The sequence below is a fragment of the Myotis brandtii genome, unplaced genomic scaffold (assembly GCF_000412655.1).
Source record: "Myotis brandtii unplaced genomic scaffold, ASM41265v1 scaffold399, whole genome shotgun sequence".
NCBI classification, from domain to species: Eukaryota; Metazoa; Chordata; class Mammalia; order Chiroptera; family Vespertilionidae; genus Myotis; species Myotis brandtii.
In genome coordinates, this window is record NW_005365325.1 from 616,747 (window position 1) to 642,921 (window position 26,175).

General features: G+C 36.7%; 2 protein-coding genes across 9 annotated transcripts in view; one reads left to right on the forward strand and one right to left on the reverse strand.

Moving 5' to 3' along the window:
* Window positions 1-15,420, forward strand: part of IMMP1L (inner mitochondrial membrane peptidase subunit 1) — a 38,226-nt gene extending 22,806 nt beyond the window's left edge. For all 8 annotated transcript variants that reach the window (XM_014545208.1, XM_014545212.1, XM_005873063.2 and 5 more), the window contains 3 exons: window positions 2,718-2,844; window positions 13,867-13,977; window positions 15,258-15,420. In XM_014545208.1, the coding sequence (XP_014400694.1) occupies window positions 2,718-2,844; window positions 13,867-13,977; window positions 15,258-15,326 (307 nt within the window). In that variant the 3' untranslated portion in view covers window positions 15,327-15,420. The remainder of the gene's footprint in view (window positions 1-2,717; window positions 2,845-13,866; window positions 13,978-15,257) is intronic.
* A 1,685-nt stretch (window positions 15,421-17,105) lies between these two features.
* The window catches only part of DNAJC24 (DnaJ (Hsp40) homolog, subfamily C, member 24), a 40,383-nt gene continuing 31,313 nt past the window's right edge, over window positions 17,106-26,175 (reverse strand). Inside the window, exons 4-5 of the mRNA XM_005873069.2 lie at window positions 22,032-22,100; window positions 17,106-17,477 (exon numbers count right to left, since the gene is read on the reverse strand). Coding sequence (XP_005873131.1) covers window positions 17,347-17,477; window positions 22,032-22,100 — 200 coding nt within the window. The 3' untranslated portion in view covers window positions 17,106-17,346. The remainder of the gene's footprint in view (window positions 17,478-22,031; window positions 22,101-26,175) is intronic.

A 26,175-nucleotide genomic window follows, 5' to 3' on the forward strand; every position in this document is an offset into this window, starting at 1 on the left:
CTCAAGTGGTGGCTGCCCAGCTGCCCAGGGCCGCCCAAGACTCAGGTAACCAGGGCCAGCCGAGGCTTGCGCTGCCGGCAGTGGCAGCAGCAGAGGTGTGATTGGGTGTCACCTTCTCCTGATAGTTGGGTTGCCTCCCACCCCTGAGGTCTCCTGGACTGTGAAAGGGGGCAGGCCGGGCTGAGAGACCCCCCCTCAGTGCATGAATTTTCATGCACTGGGCCTCTAGTCTATTATGAGTCTCCAGATTAAGTTGAAAAACTCCATGGCAGATATTGTTTGCCACTACCATAAATCATTTTAAATCCTATTTTAAATGGTGTTTCCAATTCTTAGATACTGTTTGTTCTAGTTAACTCTGTATTATTCCTTCTGAATGCATGTCAAGTATTAGTAATTTAATGTATTTTCTATAGGGTATCTCTCTGATTCCCTAGAATTTTGGGTCCATTAGTTTTTCATAATTCTGCAAAAATAAATTTATATCAGCATTCATCTCCATTAACTACAAATTTGGCTCACTTGAGCTATTTAGCTATGACCCAAGTAGGTTTAGGCACTCCTCTTTCATTATTGACCTTCTCAGTAGTCTGTTTCACATTATTGAAAAATCATCAAAAATGGTGTGAAACTGTTCTTTGCATTTACTGATCTTACCATCAGATTCTATAGATAGAAACTATCTCTATGTCCAGCCATATGGTCTAGCATGGTTCCTAGGTAATTGTTCTTCAGATCTTTTACTACTAACAACTTCAAGATATGGGGGTTATAAAATAAAACTTATGTAATGGGTTGTGTCCTAGCTTTTTCTTTATAACTTATGTCAAAATAATATAATATAGTCTGTAGATTAATTGGAAATCTAGCCTCACTATAGCAGGAAGACAAGCTTCTGCTTTCCATGCTACAGACCTGATTTTACTCTCATAGTTCTTGAGCATCCTTAACAAGGAGCTGCAATTGTTGGCTAAATAGTTTTTGAATGAATAGCTCAATATTGTCCTTCTTTTTAATAGATACTCTTTGCATTCAGATGGGTAATACAAATAACTACATTCAGTAAATTAATTCATATTCTTTGAAGGTTTCATTTGTATCCTATTCATTCAAGGGCCCATTAGGTTGAAAAATAGCTCAAAATCTGGCATTTTATGAGACATACTAAAGTAACTTTTACAACCTTAGTAGTCAGTTGGTAGCTTGTACTTTAAAAATATTACTATCCTGAGTATTCTTTTTCTTTCATCTGTAGCACAGATTTCTTGCTTGCTGTCTATTTCTAAAGCTAGAATAGCCATCCATTTTTGGCAAAATGAAGTCTGCATATTTGGGATCTAAAGCACATGGATCTCTTTTGGGTCAAATGCACAGGACACTTATACTCGAAACACTGACAGTTTCGCTACTACTTATTCTTTCAACAAATCCTATATAATAAAAGGGTAATATGAAAATTGACCCTATCAGCGGAATGACCAGTCGCTATGACACACACTGACCACCAGGGGGCAGACGTTCAACCCAGGAGTGGCCCCCTGGTGGTCAGTGCATTCCCACATGGGGAGCTCCACTCAGCTGCTGCGAGCGCAGCAGCAGTGGCGGGAGCCTCTCCCGCCTCCACGGCAGCGTTAAGGAGTCTGACTGTCGGAGATCCCCTGAGGACTCCCAGACTGCCAGAGGGATGTCTGACTGCCAGCTTAGGCCTGATCCCCCAGGTAGCAGGCCTAAGCCAGCAGGTGGACATCCCCCGAGGGTCCCAGACTGCGAGAGGGCACAGGCCGGGTTGAGGAACCCCCTCCCTCTCGAGTGCATGAATTTTTGTGCACCAGGCCTCTAGTAGTTAATGAACACCTAATTCACAAAATATGCTATATGTTAGAGAGAATGTTAAGATGAATAAGGTATTGACCCTTCTTTGCAAAAGTTTATAATGACATCAAATTATTTCTAGAACTAGGTATAGATAATAAGTAAATATAGTAAATCCTTTCAAATATGTGTTAGTCAACAGAATTTATTTATTTTAGCATAAAAAGCATTGTGTTCTGGTTGAAGCATTAGTCCTATATTTTTGTCTCCTTCCTTTCTAATTTTTGAAGATCTTTCTTATTTTTCTAATACATGTAGATTGTTGCTTCTTTCATGAATCATGCCAATTTATTTTTTGTAGTGTATGTTTGGGCAGCTTTTAGCATGTTATTTGTTTGTGTCTTCTGATATTTTTCCTTAAATATGTATTTTTTTTTACTATACTGTTAATTACTTTGGTTATATAATTCCTTGATACTTTGAGCTCTAGGGAAACAAATGATGTTTCCATCATTTTATGTTCTCTAGAGTCCATCAATACTCCTGGCTGGACAGTAAAATTTACTTAGTTAATTTGGTGCTATTTACATGAAATTGTTTTCCCATACTTTCGTTGCTAAAAATTTAGACACTGAGTAACACAATAGATACAGTGAAAGAAGATAATTCTTATAGAATTATCAGAAATTTTAGAATCTTCTAATAATGTTTCCATCATCCTCATTGTTGGATTGTAACACATAAAAGTCAGTCACAGAGGTTCTCAAAGTTGGTAAATGTCTGGGAGGGCCAGTACAGTGAGAAGATAAAGGGTGTGACTTTAAGTTGCTTTATAAAAGTATTATAGCAATACTATGCATGTGCTTAATAAATAACACTGACATTTCTTTGACTTTTTCCCTCAGAGGTGACATTGTGATTGCAAAAAGTCCAAGTGATCCAAAATCAAATATTTGTAAAAGAGTAATTGGTTTGGAAGGAGACAAAATGCTCACCAGTAGTTCATCAAGTTTCTTTAAAAGCCATAGTTATGTAAGTAACAATTTCAGTTATGTTATTAATAGTTTATTAACATTAATTGAAAACATAAAAGAATATGACATCTATTTTGAATATAACTTAAAGTGCTGTATTCAGTGGAATTTAAGTATGTTTGTATGAAGAATCATTTGGCCTTTATATGTTTTAGTTCTTTTTAAAACCCTATATCAATATCTCAGTAATAGTTGTTGCAAGCAAGATTCATCAATAGATATCAAAATATTGGGTAAAATTTTGAGGGAAAATAGTATTTTGCATACTCTCAAAGTATCTCTCCCAAGATATTTATTACAAAGGGAAAAATAGTAACTTCGCAGAGGAGACCCTGGCAGTCACCACCTGTACTGAGTGATCAAGGTTAACTTCACCAATTACAAGACAGATCAACATGGTGCAGCCCCTGAATTGAAGAACTGAGAAGGGCCCATCACTTTTGTGGTATTCTTGCAAAAGGGTATAACCTCAGTCTAATCATGAGAACAGCAGACAAACTCTAATTGAGTTTCATTCTGCAACATTACTGACAAATACTCTTTCAAAATGTTAAGGTCATGAAAAACGAGGAAAGACAGGAATTGTAATAGATTGGAGAAGACAAAGGAGACGTGAGTGACAACTAAATGCGGTCTGGGTTCCTGGCTCAGAAACTTTTTCGATTAACTTATTAAAGGAAAAGCTGGTAAAAATCAAATAAAGCCTGTAGTTTAGCTTTTTAAAATCCTATTTAAGTTTTTAGAATATAAAATACATGTACTTTTTGTATAGTCAATTTACCAGTTAGAAAGATAGAGCAAGAGCAGAATGGAAGAGTGAGGAGCAGGTATAATGTGTTACCTCCTTTCACCAATCACATGGCTGATAGGGCAGCTTATGGCAGAGGAGGTGGCCTTACTTTACTCAGCATATAAATTTTTCTACCTTAATAATTATAACTTAATTTCTACTTCCATTTAAAATTTCTGTGTCACTCTCAAGTTATTATAGCTGTTACATCTATTAACTAACTACCTCTATCTTCATCCCCAATGTAAGTATGGTATTAAGAGTTAAATTGTCTTCATCACTGTAAATTTATTTTGTACTATAATGGCCTCTTTCTTCTCTATGAGTAAGTTTGATTAATTGACTATTACATAATCAGTCCATTTATTTACCATCCACAATAGACTATGGGTCAGCTGTTCAAATATTTTTGATGTTTATTACTATAATGTTAAACACACTAGTGATTGTTAGCTGATGGTGATAATAATGAAGATAGTATGGTATAAGGTAACCTATTTTTCTTTGGACTGCATGAGGGACACTGTACACTGTATCCTTTTATTCTTAAAAAATGTTAGATTTTTACATAATGGTTGCACCTTCATATGACTGCTATCATTTCTTGAGGCTTTGTAATCACTTCTGAATTGCTTCAGCAAGATAAATTTGAAACCAGAAATAATTTGCAGTCAGAACAATAAAACATGTTAATATTACTATCCAGAATCTGTGTACTTAAATACCACAACATTGTTGTTTTGTTTTTGAATTATCAGAGGAGGAGTATCAGGACAAAAGGATTTAGATAAAATCTCTGCTAATCAGAAAAGACAACCAGAGGACTGTAAGATGTAGATTTTTTTGAATATTCTATTTAACGAAAACATTCATCAAATTTTTGTGTTTGATGAGTGGATTAATTAGAGGACACTAGTATATAGTTCCTGGTGTATTCCATTCACTTTGGTTTGTATGTTTATAAATGTACAAACATAATTGTAATAATATTGACCAATACTTATGTATTTAAGCTGTACAATACACTGTTGAAACTCTTTTACAATGGTTAATTTATTTAATCATCACAACAGCAACACAGAGAGATAGGAGTGGTAGTATTTGACAGATGGAAAAACTAAAAACAGGGTGGTTAAATAAATTGCCCAGTTCATGAGACAAATAGTTGGAATTCAAACACAAGTAGCCTGGCTCCACCCAGAATCTGGACGCCTTGACATGCCACTACTTCTCCCAAAATATCCTTTACTTGTTTATTTCTACTCCCATCTCACAAAATTGTACTTTCCTTAAAATGTATTGTCTTTATTTTTAAAAAGAAAAGTAACTGTTTCCGTTCAGGGGCAGTATTGATTCTGAAAGAGAACCCAGTGAATTTTGAAGGTTTTTTCATCCCCACCACTTTTTCTAGACTGCATTTTTCAAGCCATAAGAATTGTGTAGCTATTACAGAACCACTTTAGCAAATGTGTTCCATTAATCAAGGTGATTTATAACAAAAAAATCATCCAAGTTTGGAGCACTCTGAAGAGATATCCAAACTGTTTGCAGGGTCTGCCCCTCTAGAGTGTTCCCTTTTCCCGCTATCTCAAAAGCACACTGGTGCTGTATTGTATGAAATGGGTTTCTTCCCCTACCTATGCATCCTCTTAGAAAAATTATTGTTGTTTATTAGATGAAGACATTATTATTCAGATCTTGATTGAACTAAATGGTAAAGATGATGAATATTAAAAGTGTTTTGAATTCCAGGCAAAAAAACATTTATTCCCTAAGTATATGCTTCAGAGAGCAAAACACCAAAATTGTCATTTGGAACCTAGAATATAGTTTAGCATATGAAAGAATAGCATTGTTCCCAAGTTGGCATAAAATAATATAAACAGATCATTGGTTAAGTGAAGTGGAACCATTTTATTCATTCCAGAGTTCTAAAAGTCCATGTGGCAAGCAACACTTAGGAACTATGATTTATTTTTTACATTAAGCATTTGGAAACAAAGCAGTTCCTATCAAGGTTCTATTGCAGTGGGTTTTGCAATATAAGCTAAGATAAAGCTTAATTTGTGACTCTCAAAAGAAACAAATTGTACTCAGCTTAAACATCTTAAATAACTTACCTTCCTATACTATAGCAATTTCTCAATTTGCTGCTAGAAGCTTCTAGTTTGCCAAAAATAATTAGTTGCAAGGAGAAACATTAAGCAAATCAGAAATAAATAAAATGAATTGGCATGCTCCTATTGATTTGCATGTTAGGCAAAGTAAAAGCCTATTTAATGTAGGGGATTTGGGCCAGGACTCAGGAAATGTAGTAAAATTTTGTTATAAAAGCTAATGAAGAGACGAAGAAAAATACTTTATCTTTCTGAGGTTATCCACTGGTTATTCTAGTCTTCATAGAAGATTTGAAAGATAAGCTACTTCCTTGGTAGGGCTACCTGACCACCCTCAAGAATCGCAAGTAAAAGTTTTAGAAAATATTGGGATGTCCCTGATACTTTGTACCAGGACAGCAGAGTGCTGACTAATGTGTCTTTCCCCAAGTGACTTTTATTTGGAGTGAATGATATTTTCCAACCCTTTTTACTAAGCAGACTAAAAATTCACTTGGTTTTGAACTGACCTATCAGTTCAGAACAGTGTGAACTAAATCTTTTAAAGTAATGTTAAAATTGACCTACCTTGCTCTTATTTTAAGGGAAGGTTTGGTTGTCAGAAATGCTATGGTGGTTTTGTTATGATGAAGGCTAAGTTGCCCTTGCAAAATGCAGCACCTACTAATTACATTGTGAGCTAATAAGAGTTGTCTACATTTCAGTAGAAATGCATGTGCCTTTTGGACATTATTAACTACTATACAGGTATTTTGTTATTTTGATCCTTTATTGGTTGGCATATTAACAGTGGGTAAAGTTGTTCCTTGTAGTTGGTAAATTGCTCCTTTGAGTGTTAACTGTAAACTGAATAATCGATTTTTAAATCTTCCAAAATTAAAATATTATTGAATTTCAGTTTCTCAACCATAGCAGCCACTCTGTATTGAAAATGGAAACACTAATAGAAATATGATTATGAAGATTTCAGTATGTTCCTATAGTTAGATCATAATATTTTGCTATTGTTAAAGAAAACATGTTTGTAGTTATTAGAGTGTATATTTTTACTCTTATTATCAACCTATTAAAATTTCATACTATAGTATTTAAAGCTTTTCGGTTCTTGATACCATATATTCCAGTGTTATACACAAAAGGTGAAATATTATTTACCAAATGTTAGTCTGTTACCACAGAATGGTAGTACATGAATAAGGAATGTAGTATTTCTTACCTTTTTTGTATTATAGAGTATGCTAATAACATTATTGTTATTGGTGGAAATGTAAGAAATAGAGACAGTTTCACATTTCAGAAAAAACTGATTAAATGTTCCCAGGATGCACAGGTAATAGTGTGTTCTGAAAAGGAACACTTGGAAATGGGACAATATGCCAGTAATAAAACTGTTTTATAATTTATTTGAAAATATTTAAATAAAACCAATTAACAAAGTGAAAAACAAGCTCATTAATTTGACAGCATTAGAAAATGGTCACTGGGGTGGATAAATGGTGATGGAAGGAGACTTGACTTGGGGTGGTGAATATACAATACAATGTACAGATGATGTATTTTAGAATTGTACACCTGAAACTTATATAATTGAATTAACCAATGTCACCCCAATAAATTCAATTAAAAAAATAATATGGCCACTTTATATAGTTAATACTAATAGCCCCTTAATGTGCACTGTGTATTTAGGTTATAGTTCAAATCCTTGAATATCTTAGTGCTGTTTTTCTGTTTGTTTAAATGTCATTTACTTCAGCTAAAAGTCACAACCATATGGCCTTCTATTACCACTTATATTATAAACAGAAAAAGTACTTCTGTGTAGGGAGAGGAATCAGGAGATTGAAAGCTTGTTTATTATAAGCTGCTGATACACTAAATCCTTATGTCACTTAAATAGAAGAACTACCTAATAATGTCACTTATTACAACAAGGATAGCTAAACAAGGGACTTGCTTTTTGCAGACTATAGTGATAAAAACCTGTGCTACACATCCATTTCTCAGCAACGGCTCCCAGGTTAATCAATCATGGCATACTGCTAATGTCTTGATTGCAGCTGATGTGGAGGAAATATGTTTACTCTTTTGCTAAAGTGAAGTTCACTGCGGAGATTACGTGACTTTTTCATCCTATAGTTAACACGATTCTGAAGATAAATTTGACTTCTTGTTTACAATTCTGAGGTGTTTTTCTTCTGACGTTAACACTAAAGTATCATCTCTGAGGCCCCCACAACTTAAGCATTTTCTGATGTGTTCTCTGAACGTTTTCAGAATAATTTGATCTTCAACAATATGTAGTTTATAGAATTTTATTTTATAAAATTGTATTTTATCTTACATGTTTGAGTGTATATACGTATGTGTATGTATATATGAAGATCAATGTTTTTACTGAGAGATTAGCACGTCTTCCTGAAACTAATGTGTGCTCATGTAAAAATATTTTAACTACTCACAGTTGGTTTGTTTCCAGCTCAAAGTTGGAAAGCCCTTCCATTGGAGTGAATATAGGGAGGCAGTTGTGTAAAATGCAAATATTATATGTACTTTTACCTGCAAGTTATGAGATCTCTATACTTTGTTGCCTAAAAGTAATTGGGAAAAATTGAGACAGAAATTGTAACGCTGATGTTCAGTGTTAGCATGTGAAGCAGACTCTAACTCTGATAACTGGGAGTAAAGAGAATATATTCCAAATGTCATGTGGCTTCCTAATGATATAGTGGTCTGCTGGACAGCTACTGTTGAGTAGGTGTAATGTGTTCAGATGTCTTTTGAAATAAGCAACTAAATGAAGTTCTGTGTTACCACTTTGGGTAATTAAAATTCTATAGGTTTCTGTGACCCATTTAATCTTAGTCCATAAAAGCATTTTCATGCCCTAACTGGTTTGGCTCGGTGGATGGAGCGTCAGCCTGTGGACTAAGGGGTCCCAGGTTCGATTCCGGTCAAGGGCATGTGCCTTGGTTGCGGGCATATTCCCAGTGGGGAGTGTGCAGGAGGCAGCTGATCGATGTTTCTCTCTCATCAATGTTTCTGACTCTATCCTTCTCCCGTCCTCTCTGTAAAAAATCAATAAAATATATTTTTTAAAAAAGCATTTTCATGCTACTAAACTATTCTCTACCTAAAATAAGAATGGAAAAGAGAAATAACATATAATAGCAGGCATGCATGGGAAAACTCATTATTTATATGCTTAGCATGATTCTCCTATATGTAAAACCTAGTATTTCATTAAGTTAGGTCTTTTAGAATATGAGAACCAGATTATACATCAGTTTATATTACAATGGAAATACAGAGATAGTCTTGAAATGAGACTATAAAAGACACTTCTTTTAAATACTAATTCAAAAACAGCAGATATAGCATTGTTTTATAAATAGAACAAGAAATCAGAAAGCAAAATAATCCATTGTCTAGGGAAAAAATTCTGTAGGAATGGGGCATTAGATTCAGATGGCTAGTATGGGAGGAGATAATTACTAGCTTCATCTCCAGCCCTATTCCCCTTCCTCTAACCTTCTGACTAGTTGGTAGACAGTTCTGAGTAAGTGAATGCTCCATAAGGGAGAGCCAGTGCATTTGGTATTTGATAAAAAAAATTGCTTCATGAAGATTCCTATTAAAAGAATAAAAATGTTAGTCTTTAGTACTAACATTTGGATGATTTGGTCTTAAAACTGAATTTCACCAAATCATTTAACATAAATAAAATGGCAGCTATTCACAATTAATGTACATTTTAAATTATATTGGATTCAATTCACAGTCTTGGCTACTACCAGACCTATGTAATTGAATACAGTGTAAATAACAAAAATATAACTGAAATAAATTACAAAGCACAGTTCACTTTGCAAATTTCTGAGTAGACAGCATAGGAAAATCAGGAACAAAGAAAAAAGCCAAGAAGGCATCATTCATACCAGCAGCTAGGGCAACTATAATAACAATAGCTAGTACTAGTATTTACTAATGAGTGCTTAGTTGGTGCTGGGAGCCTTATGTGTGTTATTCCGCTTGGCTCTCAGAATATTTCTGTAAGGCATTTATTATTGCCAGTTGTATAGATGAAGTTTAAATAACCTGTCCAAGGTGCTTAACTAGTAGTAGTAGGAGAGCTACATTTTGAACTCAGAACTATGTCTATAGACTGTATTTGTAACCATTATGCCAAAGAACTCATCATATATTCTGATTCAGACTGGATGGTATTAAATACTTAGGAAGAAAATGAAGGAGCTCAGCTTATAATAGCTACGAGAATGAGCAAGTCCAGTGTTAGACTAAGTTCCAAACCTACTCAGCAGGGAGAATAATGAAATAGACCTTGTTAGTAAAAAGCATCCCTCATTATAACTCCCAGTGCTGTAGCCTACTGTAACTTTTGTGTATAGTAAATTCCTCTTTTGCAGTAATTGGCTGGGAACCTAAGGTGGCATAATTTTTAAGTAGGGAAGGACAGTAATAGTCTCCAGGAATGATGAAAATAGTATAGTAATAAATCAGAATTTAAATGGAGAAAAAGAGTAGGACTGCATAGAAATAGTGTCCAGTGATCCCACTTCTAGGAATATATCCCAAGAACTCAGAAACACCCATCAGAAAGAATATATGCACCCCTATGTTCATAGCAGCACAATTTACAATAGTTAAGACTTGGAAACAGCCTAAGTGCCCATCAGCAGATGAGTGGATTTAAAAACTTTGGTACATCTATACAATGGAATACTATGCAGCTATAAAAAAAAGAAAGAACTCTTACCATTTGCAGCAGCATGGATGGACCTAGAGAGCATTATGCTAAGTGAAATAAGCCAGTCAGAGAAAGATAATTATCACATGATCTCCCTCATACGTGGAATCTAATACCAACATAAACTGATGAACAAAAATAGACCTAGAGACAGAAACATCGAACAGACTGTCAAACCTCAGAGGGAAGGCAGGGGAGGGTTGGAGGGGGTGGGGGGGGAAGAAATCAACCAATGAACTCATATGGGTATATGCATAACCCAAGGATATAGACAGTGGGTTGTGAAGGCTTGTGGGGGCCCGGGGAGAGGGTGGGAGGGGAAAGGGGACATATGTAATACTTTCAACAATAAAGATATATATATATATATATGAAATAGTATCCATTGAAATAATCAGTGTTCCATACCTGCTTCTTATAAATGTTAATCCCTTTGTCATGAACCTAGCATTTGGGAGTACCTCCCATCAGGGCTCCAGATATTATATTCAGACAAATGTGATGAAGAAGTTGTGGCAAGGAGAATATGAATGAAAACAGATTAGTAAAACTGACACTCCCATTTTAAAAAAATTAAAGATTAATACTGTTTTCTCAGCTTTTTTGTTCTTAAAAGCTCTTCTACTTAAATTGCTGCTTAGTGGGGATTTAATGCTTTACTTTTTGACATAAATATCTTTATTCATAGCTTTGTTGGTGTTATAGGAAGGGTAAACTCCAACAGTTATTCACTGGTGGTATTTCTGATTGCTGTTACATAAGTAAAAAAAAAAGAAAAGAAAAGAAATACTGGATTTTTCAGTCCTTTTAGGGCTGTGTAATTAATAAATTATTTAATTTTCCAAATATTCTCTCCAGTAGTTTATCTGCTCAGCATCAAACCATGGCCATGGCTAAATTTGGGGTATGTCATGATTAAACAGAATATGCATTAGCCACATAACAGTAGGGTAATTTCACATGCTCCTGCTTACCTGAAAGATGGTAACATAAAAAACAATTACTTGGGTATTAATTATTAGACTAAAATGACATATGAATGTACATTCATTTTATGGATTATTTTTCCTGGGCAAAGAAACTATCCTGTTTGTCTTTGCCCAAAAGAAAGAATGTTTTCTGATTGTTTTTATAAAACATGTATGCCTCTCCTTTTCCAGTGTAATTGAGGATAAAGAAAAAATAATCTTGTTAAAAAAACATTCCAAAAGCTTTGCCCCTCTTCTTGCCTTTATTTTTCTTTAATAACTGTTAAAGTTATTTTGTTTCTTTAATAAAAATAAACTATTATTTCCTTTCCACTCAGTTATTTAAGAACCATTAAAGTGGCATAAGCAATAGTAGGGCCAGTCCCCACCCTTACCTTTGCTGGTTGTAAATTCTAAAACATCTGGCAAAGAGTTAATTAAAAAATCAAATCAGTTATTATTCTGCTTTTTGGAAGGTCAGAAATACAAATATCTTACTCTGCAGTCAGAACTTTTACTTAATTAGTTTTTGCTTAATCAAATAAATGAGTTTGATTATAGTTTAGTAAATGTGTTATTTGATATTGTGGACTCTTTCATCAGATTTCACTTCAATCAGGAAAGGTAACACCTGTGGGTTGGTTCACTAAAGCCTCTTTTGTTAAAGGGACACCCGCAGGCCATGAGGCAATTACATTTGTTGCCTGTACTAAAAGAGGCACTTAACTGGACCTCAGTAAATATACCCGAGAACTAGAGGCTTCTTTTGTCCAGCCCCCGATATTAGGCTTTCTCAGAGCTCAGGAAGTAAACTCTGACGTAGAAAGGAAAAACAAGAATAATTTAAGAGTTCTTTTCTTGCTTTAAAATTTAGCCCTCAAGTTAGCTGTATCTAAGACCTTGGAAAAATTCAGATTTGAACAAAAGTAAAATGTTGTATGTGGCATTCATTGTAAAAATATATATCTGTATATTCTTAGGATCATATATTCATTCAAGTTACCTTGGCAGATTGATAAAAGTATAAAAAGGAAAAGCACCTAATTACTAAAAGTTTTGGTTATGAGAAGCAATGAAAACATGTAATTGGGGATTTCCATTTTTGGCCATTTGCAAAACATGTATTACAAATGCATTTATTGAAGTCCTGTTCTACTTTAGTTGGAAAGTTATAATAGTTTTTTAAAATTTCCATTTAAAATACATTTTAATCTACTCTTATCTGTTAGTATCTTGTTATAATATTGCTGCAGAATTTATCTTCTCTTATCTGGCTTGAATTTTCATTTTAGTGATAGCAACTTGGTTATTCCAACAGATGATTGTTGCTGGAGAGTAATTTTTTAAGTTTATGTTGAACAGATATTAATGGGCAAATGCACCATATCAAAGAGGCCTTGTTTTTTAAAACAAACATTTTCTGTTCTAAATGTATTTATGATTGTCACTGAGTAAAAATTTAGGCTTATGTTAATACACAGGACATATAGGAACTTGGGTCTTTTCATTTTAGTAGAGGGTCACCATCATTAATTTTACAACTGATGGTTTTATAATAGTTCCTTCTAGGTCTGCATGGTCATTATTGAAATATAATGCATTGAAGATATGGCCTGTACAAGGCAGAACAGGGATCTTAATTAGAATTCTGACAAGCCCACTCCAATAAAATGATGAGATTATTTGTAATTGATGTCACAATCAATTACCATTTAGTTCATCATCAGCATTCTAATAAGTGTGGCCTTGCTATTGGCCCTAGGATGTTGCAGAATGAGTGGCTACCCTGTTTATGCTTTTACGGAGACAGGAGGGCACATTTTCAGTCAGCATTCTAATGACCTCTTTTGAAGTCTATTAAATTAATGACCCTGTCACACTGTTTTGATCTCTTATAACCTCAGTGTGGGGTTTGTATAACAAATTAATTTGGGGAACCATGTGGCAAAAAAAGATGGGCATTTAAAAAGTTGAAACCTGCCGGCCAATGTAGCTCAGTGGTTGAGTGTCGACCTATGAACCAGGAGGTCACAGTTCAAATCCCAGCAAGGGCATATGCCTGGGTTGTGGGCTTGATCCCATGTGGGGCGTGCTGGAGGCAGCTGATCAATGATTCTCTCTCAGCGTTGATGTTTCCTATCTCTCTATCCCTTTCTGAAATCAATAAAAATGTTTAAAAAATAAATTTGAAACTGTAATATTACTAATATTTAATAAGTTATTTTATTGTGCAAAAATGAAATCATAAGGTTTATATGTATTTTATAAAAAGACAACTTTAGGACATTTTTCCTTACCTGCACAAGATACTTTTTATTGACAGTACCCAAATTTGTTTTTTCTTTTTTAAAGGGGCTGCTTTCTTCTCTAATTCCAGGTGCCAATGGGCCATGTTTGGTTAGAAGGTGATAATTTACAGAATTCTACAGATTCCAGGTCCTATGGACCTATTCCATATGGACTAATAAGAGGACGGATCTTCTTTAAGGTACTGTTTTCTACTTAAAATGTAGGCCTTCTTATCTGAGCTGAGGGGAAAAAAACATTTTCTTTCAAAATGAACTCTTTAGGCTGTTAGTGGACTTACCTGTTACAGTAACAGTAGTGAAAATGTTAGCCTTCATAGCTATAAACATTACCCCTTCCCCCTATTGAGACAGGTAATCGAGAATTTTTTGTTTGAATAATAAAACTCTAGCTACCTTTGTTTGTAGCATAAGAAGCCTTTAATTTGAACCTTCAAAAATTTCTCTCTTGTATTTTTACAACCACGTTAATATCCTGGGAATATATAGCATGTCCCCAAAAATTGTATACACACTTTAACAGCTGACAGGTCAATTTTGAAAATGAAATGCATTTTAATAAACACTGCCTTATAATTATTCAGTGTGTGTATACATTTTGGGAGGATATTCTATATTAATGTGCACTTGCAGAAGAGCAGTGTAGAGTCAAAATATCTGCAATGCAGGGATATCTTAGTTAAGTACAGTGAGGAATGGACTTATCAATGTTGTAGTAAATTTATGATTCTTAGGAAAGATTGTTTTTACTGGCTCCTCTTTTTTCTCACAATCAGTAAGGAGAAAAACAGACAGGAATACTTGGGGTAATTTACAGGATTCTTTACACTTAAGCATATACTCAAGTACTTAGATTTACAGTTAACTTTGCGGGCAGTAAAAGAAAATACAGACACACACATACTCACACACCCACACATATATACAGTTGACCCTTAAACAACTCGGGGGTTAGGGGCATTGACCTACATATAACTTTTAATTCCCCCAAAACTTAAATATAGTATCTGGAATTTGTTCCAGGAAAACCCCCAGACACCAAAATCTGTGGATGCTCAAGTCCCTTATGTAAAATCACATAGAACAATACATACAGTTGCCCCTCTGCTTCCACAGATTCCCAACCATGGATGGAAAATAATGTTTTTAATCTGTTGTTAGCGGAATCCATGGCTATGAAACCGAGGCACATAGAGGGCTAACTGTATATTTATTGAAAAAAAAAAAAATCTGTGCATGATTGGACCCATGCAGTTCAAACCCATGTTAGAGTTTAAATACATAGACACATATAAATTTACTTTCTAAAGTCTTATTTTGATGTAGGAAATTTGTTCTTGAGTGAAGAATACAGAGAAAGTGTTTAGTTATATGGCATAGAGAAAAAGGATGAATGAAATAAAAAGGAATATGATATAACATCACTTTCATTAATTGTCTTCAATCAATTTTGATTTTATAGATTTGGCCTCTGAGTGATTTTGGATTTCTACGTGATAGCCCTAATGGCCACAGATTTTCTGATGATTAGCCAACATTTATTCTTTTGATTATTGCCTCCTGTTCAAGTGAAGTTATTATTGCCACTGAAACCATGTACTTACTAATAAACTATTTGCTATTCAGTTTGTTATTTTTAATTGTTATTTGTAAAGAATAAGTAACACGCAATCTGCAAGCTACATTAATTCAAAATATATGGTAAGCGTAATACAATAAATCATCTAAAGTTTATGACATATGTAAAAATATTTTTAGGGGGGAAACCTGGATGACAACCTCACTTTTGAATTTTTAGTTTTCTAGGTATAATAAACTCTCCTCATGAATATGCTTCATACGTTAGCTACATTTATTTTTTATTTTATTGTATTTTTTTGTTAGCTATATTTATAAAGAGTAGAAACTGGTCTTATAAGTCCAAGTCAACAATAAATGCAAAGATTCAACCAAATAAAAAGCTGCTAAATCACAAACTTGGTTCACTCATTTGAAAATAGTTTCAGTCCAGCCAGTGTCGTTCAGTGGTTGAGCGTTGACCTATGATCCAATAGGTCACAGTTCGATTCCCGGTCAGGGCACATGCCCAGGATGCTGGCTCAATCCCTGGTGGGAGGTGTGCAGGAGGCAGCTGATCAATGATTCTCTCTCATCATTGATATTTCTATCTTTCTCTCCCTCTCTCTTCTTCTCTGAAATCAATAAAAATGTATTTAAAAGTATATATGTATATTTTTAAAGTTTCAGTGATCCCATAAAGGATTCCTTTTCAAATCAAATTTAAATTGTTTCTGACTTACACTGTACATAAAATGTTAAATACATACAAAAATAAAATCTTTAGTTTACTATAATCAATAATGATACATTATAAAAGTCCATTTCATCATACTAGCAGTGCAATGGTTCCTTATTCCTAAATACAGGCATTAATACTGTATCTTAGCCCTCTGAAACCAAAAGGAAAGTAATGCACTTGTTTCAAATTTTTTTTTCTAAAACTACCATTTCCTAAATTATATTTAAAGTTGAAGATGGCAGTGATCAAGAACCTTACTCCAATTAATACAACCACTTGAAGGCTTTGGAAATATGGTGGCAGGACTGAAGTCATCTTCTCCAAAGCTATTCTTCCTTCTACAGTTGCCACTTTGTCTTCGTTATTAACTTTGAAATAACCTCATGAATATCCATAGTCAGCCTTCACGATGGGAGAACCAGGCTCACATATCATTCACACAGAATGTAATTTAACTCTAATGACCTGAGATTCAGAAATAGTTGTACAATAGGCCTATAACTTTGACAGCTAGAAATGTCATGTTACCTCAGAAACTTAGTAACTATAAAGGAATATGATGGTATTGTAACCCATTAAAGAGGAGACATGCTTATTTGCAGAAACAAATCAATAATAAAGTTCTCAAATAGGAATTTGCTATAAATAACTTATAATTCAAGTCTCTTTTTTGGGGAATCTATAAATTATCCTATATAATAAATATGTAATATGCAAATGGTTGTTACGCCATGAAGCGTAACGACCGACTGCATAATGACTGGATCACGGATCAGCAGGAGGGTGGGGCAGCCAGCGAGTTACAGGTATGCAGCTGAGAGCTACAGGAGGGGGCAGGGCAGAAAGCTATGGGGAGGGTGGGGGGGGGGGGAGCGGGCAGCTACAAGCAGGCAGCGGAGAGCTTCAGGAGGGGGCAGGGCAGCAAGCTATGAGGGTGGGGTTGGGGGAGCTACAGGAGGGCGGGGCAGTGGGCAGAGAGCTACTGGAGGATGGCAGCAAGCTACTGGCGAGCTACTGGTGCACAGATTCGTGCACAGGGCTACTAGTAAACATAAAGAGCTAAATTAATTTTCTATTAATGTGGGTTAGACTTTGCTTGACAAGCTTACATTTTCTTTGCAAATAATAGAGCTGACAAAAAAAGGTTCCTTTTTTATCAACTTTAGACAGTTGCTTGAATGTATAAAGCTGGAATGGACTTTCCTCAACATGTCTGAATATACAGTTAAGGGAATCCATTTAGTGAACAATTTCAGCTACAGTGGAGGAGTTCTATAATTAGTGAACATGTATCACAAGAAATCAGGGTAATTTCTTCGGCTTCATCCTTGGAAACACTGTATTTTCCACCACAACGGCAACTCAGAGAGTAAGAGTGATCATCTGCAGAGAAAACAAAAAAATGCTTCAAATTCTTACAAGTAACTACACCGACACCACACACACACACACACACACACACACACACACACACACACACACACAATGTGGTTTATTCCACAGAAAATGAAAAACAAAAGAAATAAGTTCAGTAAATGTAAAATGTATTAAATGAGAACTTGAAAATATTTCATATATAGGCAGGGACAGTGTTTCTAAAAAATTATCCACCAAAGAATCTCTGTAAAGGAGAGGTACTAAAGCTATAAATCAGTAGTCCAAAGATCTTGGGGTGACAGCAAATGCTCTGAAGCAACCCAGAAAATTTATTTGAAGTCTGTTTGCTTAAGATTCATACACATTTCACATTCTCAACAATGCGTTTGTCCAAAATAGGACTGTAAAGGAAAAACAACAACTTTACCTGTCTTATTAAAGAACTTGCTTTTGCCTGGAGTATATATATCCTTTAAGAAAAAACTGCTAATTTGACTGTTTATCAAATTCAATATTTGAATATATCTGTTCTGGTATCATACTATAAAGAGTGCTGACTCAAATATATAAACACACACTATGGTGTGTGTTTTCTGTGTGTGTACCTGTTTGTTTGGTGTTTACAAATGATTTGTGAACCAAAGGGCAATCATTGAAGTGAGATGCCCAAAGGAAACAACATTGTGTGATATGTAGCCTACAGAAATTTTATCATGTCTGTCATTTTCCTGAGAAGCTGAAATGCTTATGTCCTTTAAAAGAATTCTTAATTTACTGGACATTCTGTCACTGAGACGTGATTGTCAAAGAAAAACAATTACTTATCACATTATTTTACTACTGTCATAATTTGTTACATAGATAAATCAACTAAGATATGATTTCTTACATCTGGTATCTTCATTCAATTCTCAAATTTCATTTTTTAACAGTTTGATATCAACATATGCCACTAAAAGAAGAGAGAGAAGGAAACGAAAAAAATAACTGCCTTGTTTTTGTTCTCTAATGAAGTCTGGCCTTGGAAAAACTAGTAATTAAATGAACCAACTTTATGTGTTTCTTTTATCATAAAGGAAAACATGATTCATTCACCAGTCCTGCTTTTTATTTTTTACCACAATGAGTCTTTCCCCCACAGGGAAATATAATTTAATCTGGAATTTAAAAATGCTAACATCCTCCCTGTCTGAGCCAACATACATATGTAGTGGAGCATGCTTTCACAGTGAATTGTTTTATTATTAAACTAGAGGCCCAGTGCACGAAATTTGTGCACAGAGGGGGTGTTCCCTCAGCCCACCCTGCACCCAATCCTATCGGGGACCCCTCTCACAATCTGGGACCGCTGGCTCCTAACCACTCACCTGCCTGCCTGCCTGATTGCCCCTAACTCCTCTGCCTGTCTGCCTGATCACCCCTTACCTCTCTGCCTGCCTGATTAACCCTAACTGCCTCTGCCTGCCTGTCCGATTGTCCCTAACTGCCCTCCCCTGCTGGCCTGATCTTGCCCCCAACTGCTTTCCCTTGCCGGCCTGATCTTGCATCCAACTGCCCTCCCCTGCCAGCCTGGTTGCCCCAAACTGCCCTCCCCTGCCGGCCTGATCTCACCCCCAACTGCCCTCCCCTGCTGGCCTGATCTCCCCCCTAACTGCTCTCCCCTGCTGGCCTGATCACCCCTAACTGTCCTCCCCTGTCGGCCTGATCTTGCTCCCAACTGCCCTCCCTTGCAGGCCTGATCTCACCCCCAACTGCCCTCCCCTGCTGGCCTGATCTCCCCCCTAACTGCTCTCCCCTGCTGGCCTGATCACCCCTAACTGTCCTCCCCTGTCGGCCTGATCTTGCTCCCAACTGCCCTCCCTTGCAGGCCTGATCTCACCCCCAACTGCCCTCCCCTGCTGGCCTGATCTCCCCCCTAACTGCTCTCCCCTGCTGGCCTGATCACCCCTAACTGTCCTCCCCTGTCGGCCTGATCTTGCTCCCAACTGCCCCTCCTAGACGCCATTGGCTCCTTACATTCACCCAGATTTGGTTCTGACTGGTCAGTTTCTATGCCAGTCAGCATCTCTGGGCCTATCAACAGGGGCTGATCAGCAGCCCTAGTGGAGGCCTGTTGAGAAATGGAGATAAAGAGAGGCAAGTTCTGATCAACAGCTGCCAGAGGCTATGGATCAGACCCTGCCTCTCTCTCTGCAGGCCTCTCTCTGGGCCTGATCTGCAGCCCCCTAGGCCAGTGGTTCTCAACCTTCTGGCCCTTTAAATACAGTTCCTCATGTTGTGACCCAACCATGAAATTATTTTCGTTGCTACTTCATAACTGTAATGTTGCTACTGTTGTGAATCGTAATGTAAATATCTGATGTGCAGGATGGTCTTAGGCAACCCCTGTGAAAGGGTCGTTCGACCACCAAAGGGGTCGCGACCCACAGGTTGAGAACCGCTGCCCTAGGCAGTCATTGCTGGGTCTGGGCGCCGGCAGTGGGTCCGGACTAGCAACCCAGCCCTGACTTCCGGTCTGGTCGAGCCTTTGGTCGTAACAGTCGTTACAACCCTGGCTCTTTATTATATAGATTGTGTAAAAATGCACACACTCTAGCCATTAGTTTTCTTAAGCTACATTTCCCCCCTTGTTTTTTTGTTTGTTTGTTGTTGTTTTTTACCACCTCAGTGAACAATGAGAAACAATTTGAGGTGATGTGCTCAGTAAATGATGCAGAGGCCACCATGGGATACTGTGGAGTTTTGTCATAGATGATTCCAAATGTTAATCTCACTAAACACTCAAATCTTGTCAAATTTCTTCTAATATGATTCTTCTATCAGTTAAAGTGATAACTTCACAGAAATCATCATTTTAAATATAATAAATAAAGACAAAATGACTAAGTTATATATGAAATTAACTATGAGGGGAAAAGGTTAAAACCTTAGTCTCTCAAGAGTTCTTCAGGTATGCCTTTTAAGCATAATAATATGCACCATTTCAAACTGTCCTTGGGTCAAGAAGCTGATAATTTGGCCATGTCTATCGTGTAGCATTTCATCCACTCTTCTGTAATAAATCTTGAGTGTCCAAATTTTTAGCATTTTCACTTGTATCAGAAAGTTCATATATTTGTGGACTAACAGATGCTGAACACCCAGTCCATATTCTTACTTTTAAAAAATGTTAAATTATTAATTATAATTTTAAATGATACTGAAGAAAGAAAAACTACAAAACCCAGTTTTTACCATTTTTACATTATCAGGAACTGTAAACAAAATATACTAGTCACATCGACTAAAAGCAAGAAGAGATTTGTCTAACGAGATTAAAACACATACACACACACACATACTGATTGATAAAGTAGCAATACTATATTTTCAAAAGATTTATTTAGCTGGGCAGGTCTCCCTGATAAGTGACATGTTCTATTCTGTCTGGCTCACGATCTAGAAGTAAAAGCCTATATCACTAGAATATTCTATTTCACAGCAATAGCTCTCCCAGTTTACGCTGATGAAACTATGTGAACCCCTGGGAGCCCCAGTTACACAAAACCTTGTTTTCTAATCATTCACTGCAAATAAGAATTTCTATTCCAGGGCCTCATTTGGCACTATAGGAACAGAGTGGCCCTTAGGCAAAAACATGATCCTCTCTCTCAGTCAATATGGCTTGTGACCCAACTTCCTGAGAGCACTACATGAAGAATCTGCAGAATCTGCCATTAAAAAATAGTTCATTAAACTTGTTTTCAGGAAGGATGGACTGTTTATCTTCTACCTATTCACACTCAGTAAAGTTTGTAAGTCCCTAAGGGATTTGTACGCTAGGCTGAACAATAAAATTATAGGGTTAAAAGTATATACAAATTCGAGGAAATGGTAAGATGGTCTTCATTTGACCAGAGAAACATGGAAGTGTGATATTTAAGGCCTTCATTTGGAAAAAAAACCTAAGAACGTCTCCCTGAGCAAGAACTACCAAGAGTGGAGAAATTAAATTAGATTTAGGTGTTAACATTCTAGTAATAGGAAAGTGAAAAAGATATGACTTCATAGTGAGTAAAAGACAGTGACAGATTTTTATTTTCTGCCTAAGACAATAAAAAAGTGTAAAATCAAGCTCCAAGTAGAAAAATTTAACAATGAAAGGCCTGCCCTGACAGTTTATGATAAACAAATAAAAATTCTAATGGGAATGCACCTCGAATGTCAGCATAGGAAGGGTGGGAAAATTATCTTTAACTTTATTTCCCCATTACACAGATGGAGGATAAACCAAAAACCAAAGTAGTTTAAAAAAAGAAAACCTTATGAAACCTTACATAACTAACATCTAATTAGAATAGAAAAATAACTAGGAATGAGTCATACAGGGGGACATCAATAATTGAAGTTTAGAATTAAACAAAACTATTTAAGACAAAAACACCCACATATATATCAAAAGCCAAGCTATTACCAGTATTTCTTTTTAAGATTCCAAATATCCTGTAAGAGTTTTTATTTTCTTACAGAAAATCCCTAATATTTTCCTTTACTATATCAAGAGAGAAAATAAATTCCAACCTTTGTTCCAAGACATTTCTTCAAGATATACTTGAGCATCTACTGGTCCCATATTTCTTAGATCATCTTCTGTAAAATATAAAATGAGACACTTAATTTTGATAACCATGAAGAGTGCTTAAAAAGCAACTCCAGCCTGGTCAGTATAATTCTAATTTACTTACCGTTTTAAAATTTACTAGTATGCCAAATATTGTATCACTTCACATCTATTGGGTACCAATGGTCTATTAAACTATACATAAAATCCAAAGATACAGACTTTGCCTAGTGGCTAGGGTACTTCCTCTATCTTTGTGTGCCCACTGAATAGCTTATGTAGAGTATCAACATACCAAGTAATTTCTAAACAAAAGTTGGCCACTCGGTGTTTGGTTCTGGGGCCTCTTGGGAGCCTCTCCAGTGCAGGCCAATGTCAGATGCTGCCCTGGGCAACCTGTTTGGAGTTACAAAACGATCCACAGTTTGGATCTGCTGGGCCTGTGTGTGCAAAGGACCAAGCTGCATACCAAGACCAGTTTTTACCAGCACCAGGCCTGGGGACAGGTCAGCTGGGGACAAGATCCGCCTCTGCCTGCTCTGCCCCTTAGGCTCTGTTACTGGAAGAGCCTCTGCTGGTACTTGAGTTGCTTGAGGTAGGTTCTTAGTGAGTGACAGGTAGGGGTGAGTGGTGTTTACCAGACTGATACAGGTTCAACCTCCTTGCCAGTGCTGAGTCTATGGCACTCAGCAAATGTCCCTGGTATACCCAGGCTGGGTGCTCACACGCCTCTGTGGTGAGGCGGGGTCTCAGGGAGTCATCAGGGACAGGCCAGTAGTTTATGAGGCAGAAAGAGACCAAGATTTGGCTGAGTGAAGGTAGGGCTCTGCACGGTTGGGCCTGTGAGGGAAAAATGGTCCCTGTCCCAGATTCTGCCAGGAGGTGGATCTCAGCAGGGCAGGGCCACCAGGAGTTGGAAAGATGGGGCTAGTGGATCTCCAGTGAGGGGGAGATGCCAGTCAGGCTTGGGGGAAGGTGAAGGGAGTGGGCCTCTCCTCAGAGCCGCAAAACTTAGTCTGTCCTGGATCTGCCCTGACCTAGGCAGGACAAAGCCACCAGGAGTTGGGAGGGTGAGGCCACAGGGAGCCTGGAGATTGGGGATAGTGGATTTCCTGTGAGGGGGAGGCAACAGTGCAGGGGAAGTGTCAATCAGGTTACGGGGAAAGTGGGAGGAATGCCACCCCCCCCAAGTCTGCCAGACCTCTACATCCCCAGCCCAGGCAGCTGATTCCTCAGAAGAGCACAAGCTCCACAAGGTAAGGCAACAGGGAGTCCAGAGGGTGGGGCTATGCATTGCTCCAAGCTGGTGCCCTGTGGAGGGGAGTGCTCCACCCAGGAGAGCTGGCATCTGATATGTGGGAGAAGATCTCAGCTCAGGGATCCTAGCAGCTGTCCCTTCAACTGCCTCCTCAGAGCCACAAACTCCAGTCTCTCCTCACATAACTCTAGTCTGCTCCACCCTCTCTCTGAAGAGCACAAGGTGAGTGGCTGCAAACGAGGTTTTGTGCTTTGGTCCTTTAAAGGGGCACCTATGTTCCTAACATTATCCTGTCTATCCCTGGCAGACAGAATCCCCACTGATTTTCACAGCCAAATATTATATGGGTACCTCTTCTCAGCTCGGGTGCTCTGGGCTGGGGAGCCTGGCATGGGGTTGAGACCCTACTCTTCGCAGGGAGAACCTTTCTTTGCAGCTGAGATATCACTCTGGAATCTCAGCCACCACCCATGGCCCGTGGGAGTGGGGCTAGTTCTTTTGCTTTGCCCTTCCTACCAGTCTCAATGTGGCTTCTTCTGTAAATCTTTGGTTATATGATTTCTATTCAGCTATTCTTCAGCTGGTTATTCAGGCTGATTGCTCTATATTTTAATTGTAAATGAGTGGTCCTGGGAAATGAGTGTAGCTTCACTTATTCCACTGCCATCATGGATCCCCCTGTTTTTGTTTTTTTCTTTTTAAACAATGATCTCGGTTTGTCCACCATTGTCGTTATAATTAGAAAATATAATTCATCCCTAGCCATTAAAAGTAACAGGAACCCTGTAATTAGCTTTGATAACTGTCTATCAGGCAAGGCATCTGCAAAACAGATCAATTTGTTTTGAGTTTTACATATTATAAATATTTTTGCTTGTTACAATGAAAGATTTTAAATCTGAAAATATAAATCCTATCTCAAAGTTCTTCTGTTAACATGACACTACTAAAATTGTTGAGAAAACATAAATTGACTTAGAAAGTGCTTTTTAATTAAAGGAACAGAGGCTCTTAACTACAGAATGGTAATAATAATAATAAAAAAAGAAAACCCAGCCACTGGAAAGGCATTTGGTGTACTCTATCTTGAGACCAATGACATTACGATTCCTAATTCTTTTGAAGTGAGTAGATTCAGCTTTTTCGAAGGTATTGGGGAACATTTAATGTCTGTTTACACCCTGTGCAGTGCTGACATGCTTAACTAAATATGGGGACAGGAAAAACTTCCCAATTTATTTACATATAGAAAGCAATGCACTATAGTTAAAGAGATTCCTGTGCAATATAATGATAAAATCAAATAATTTATGTGGTTACTTGAAAAAGAATCTTTAAACCTTTAGAAGTACAGGCCCTTCTGATCCTGTGTTCTATTGGATTTGTCTGACAACAAGAGGTGAAAGAATTCTGTGGCTCCATTGTCTCAATGGTGGGATCTAAGAAAACAGTGGCAGGGCTCATCAGAGAGGTTTATGAGCCTACAATTCAAAGAGATTAAAAGGAAAATCTACAGAGATTCTTTCCCACTGAAGAATAACATTAAATAACTATTAGCAGCTTGGTTCAGTAAAGCTTACTAGAGCTCTCGCTGGGTCATTCACAACTTTCTAAAAGAGGAAAGGTTTTTTTTAAAGCTCCATTTGGGAATCAATAAATATTTCTTACTTCTTACAAGATAATGGAATTCCAGTCTTTTTCAACTTCCTCCTAATGATACTAAAATTTCTAAAACAAGTCTTTGTTTGCTGCCTAAATAATTACACTTCCTAATCTCAGGATACTTTTTCTAATTGTAACTACAATTTAAATAAGTATAAATAAATAAATAGTAGCAACAAAAAGCTACAGAGGAGAGGAATTTAACTTTATTCATTTTTGCTGAGGTATCTAAAAGTCTCAATCAACCCAATGTTGGCCAAAAGATTGAGTCCATCTGCAGCTCTGTCCCCACTATTCATGTGTAGCAATGTCTGCTACTCAAGTGATCAAGTCCCCCAAATGCTCTCAAATCATCCATTGTATTTATCTATGCAATTTAAAATATTTAAAGTGCATTTCAAACTTAAAGAAGTCATCTATGTTAAAAGCAAATAGCAATGTTTTCCTTTAGGTCTTACTGTTTTAAAATCAAGTAATTTAATTATAAACAATCACTTAAATTCTTGTGTATGTATTTCACTATACACAATTAAATTTTTCAAATAGGAAATGACTTGATGGATATCAGTTTCCTTGTCCTTAACAGTCTCTGCTCTTTGAATAGCCTATACCTTGATAAGAGATTCAGAATCAGCCAATATTTACTTGAAACCTGTTCATTAAAATTATAAAACTCTGCAATCCTTTCCCAAACGAAATTAAAGAATCACAAATGCAAGGCTTTCTGTATCGAAGAAAAATTACATATTTGGAATTTAATTATGGACTGAAGAACTGTAGACCTTTTATAAAGTAAGCCTAAAGCCAGTGCTCATGAAAAGTACCAAATAAAACCAAGAAACTGAATTTGACGTTTCACTAACTACAGAGCAGGTAGAACAGCAGCAGATGTAGGTCTGGCCTTTTGTTCTGACCCTCAACTATGCCTCATTCTTTACTATTTGGAACTAAAAATAGTAAATGGTACACACCTATTCAAAACTTGGCAGCCTGGCACAATGATTAAGAGTCACAGAATGGCTTTGAAGTCCCCTCTATCAATTACTGGCTATGCAACCTTAGTCAAATTAGTTAACCCCTCAGAGCCTCAGAATCTCTCTGGAAACTATAAGGTTATTAAACAATGATTAAAAGACAATTATCATATTTCTAGTGCTCAATAAATGGCAGCTATTTTAACTCTT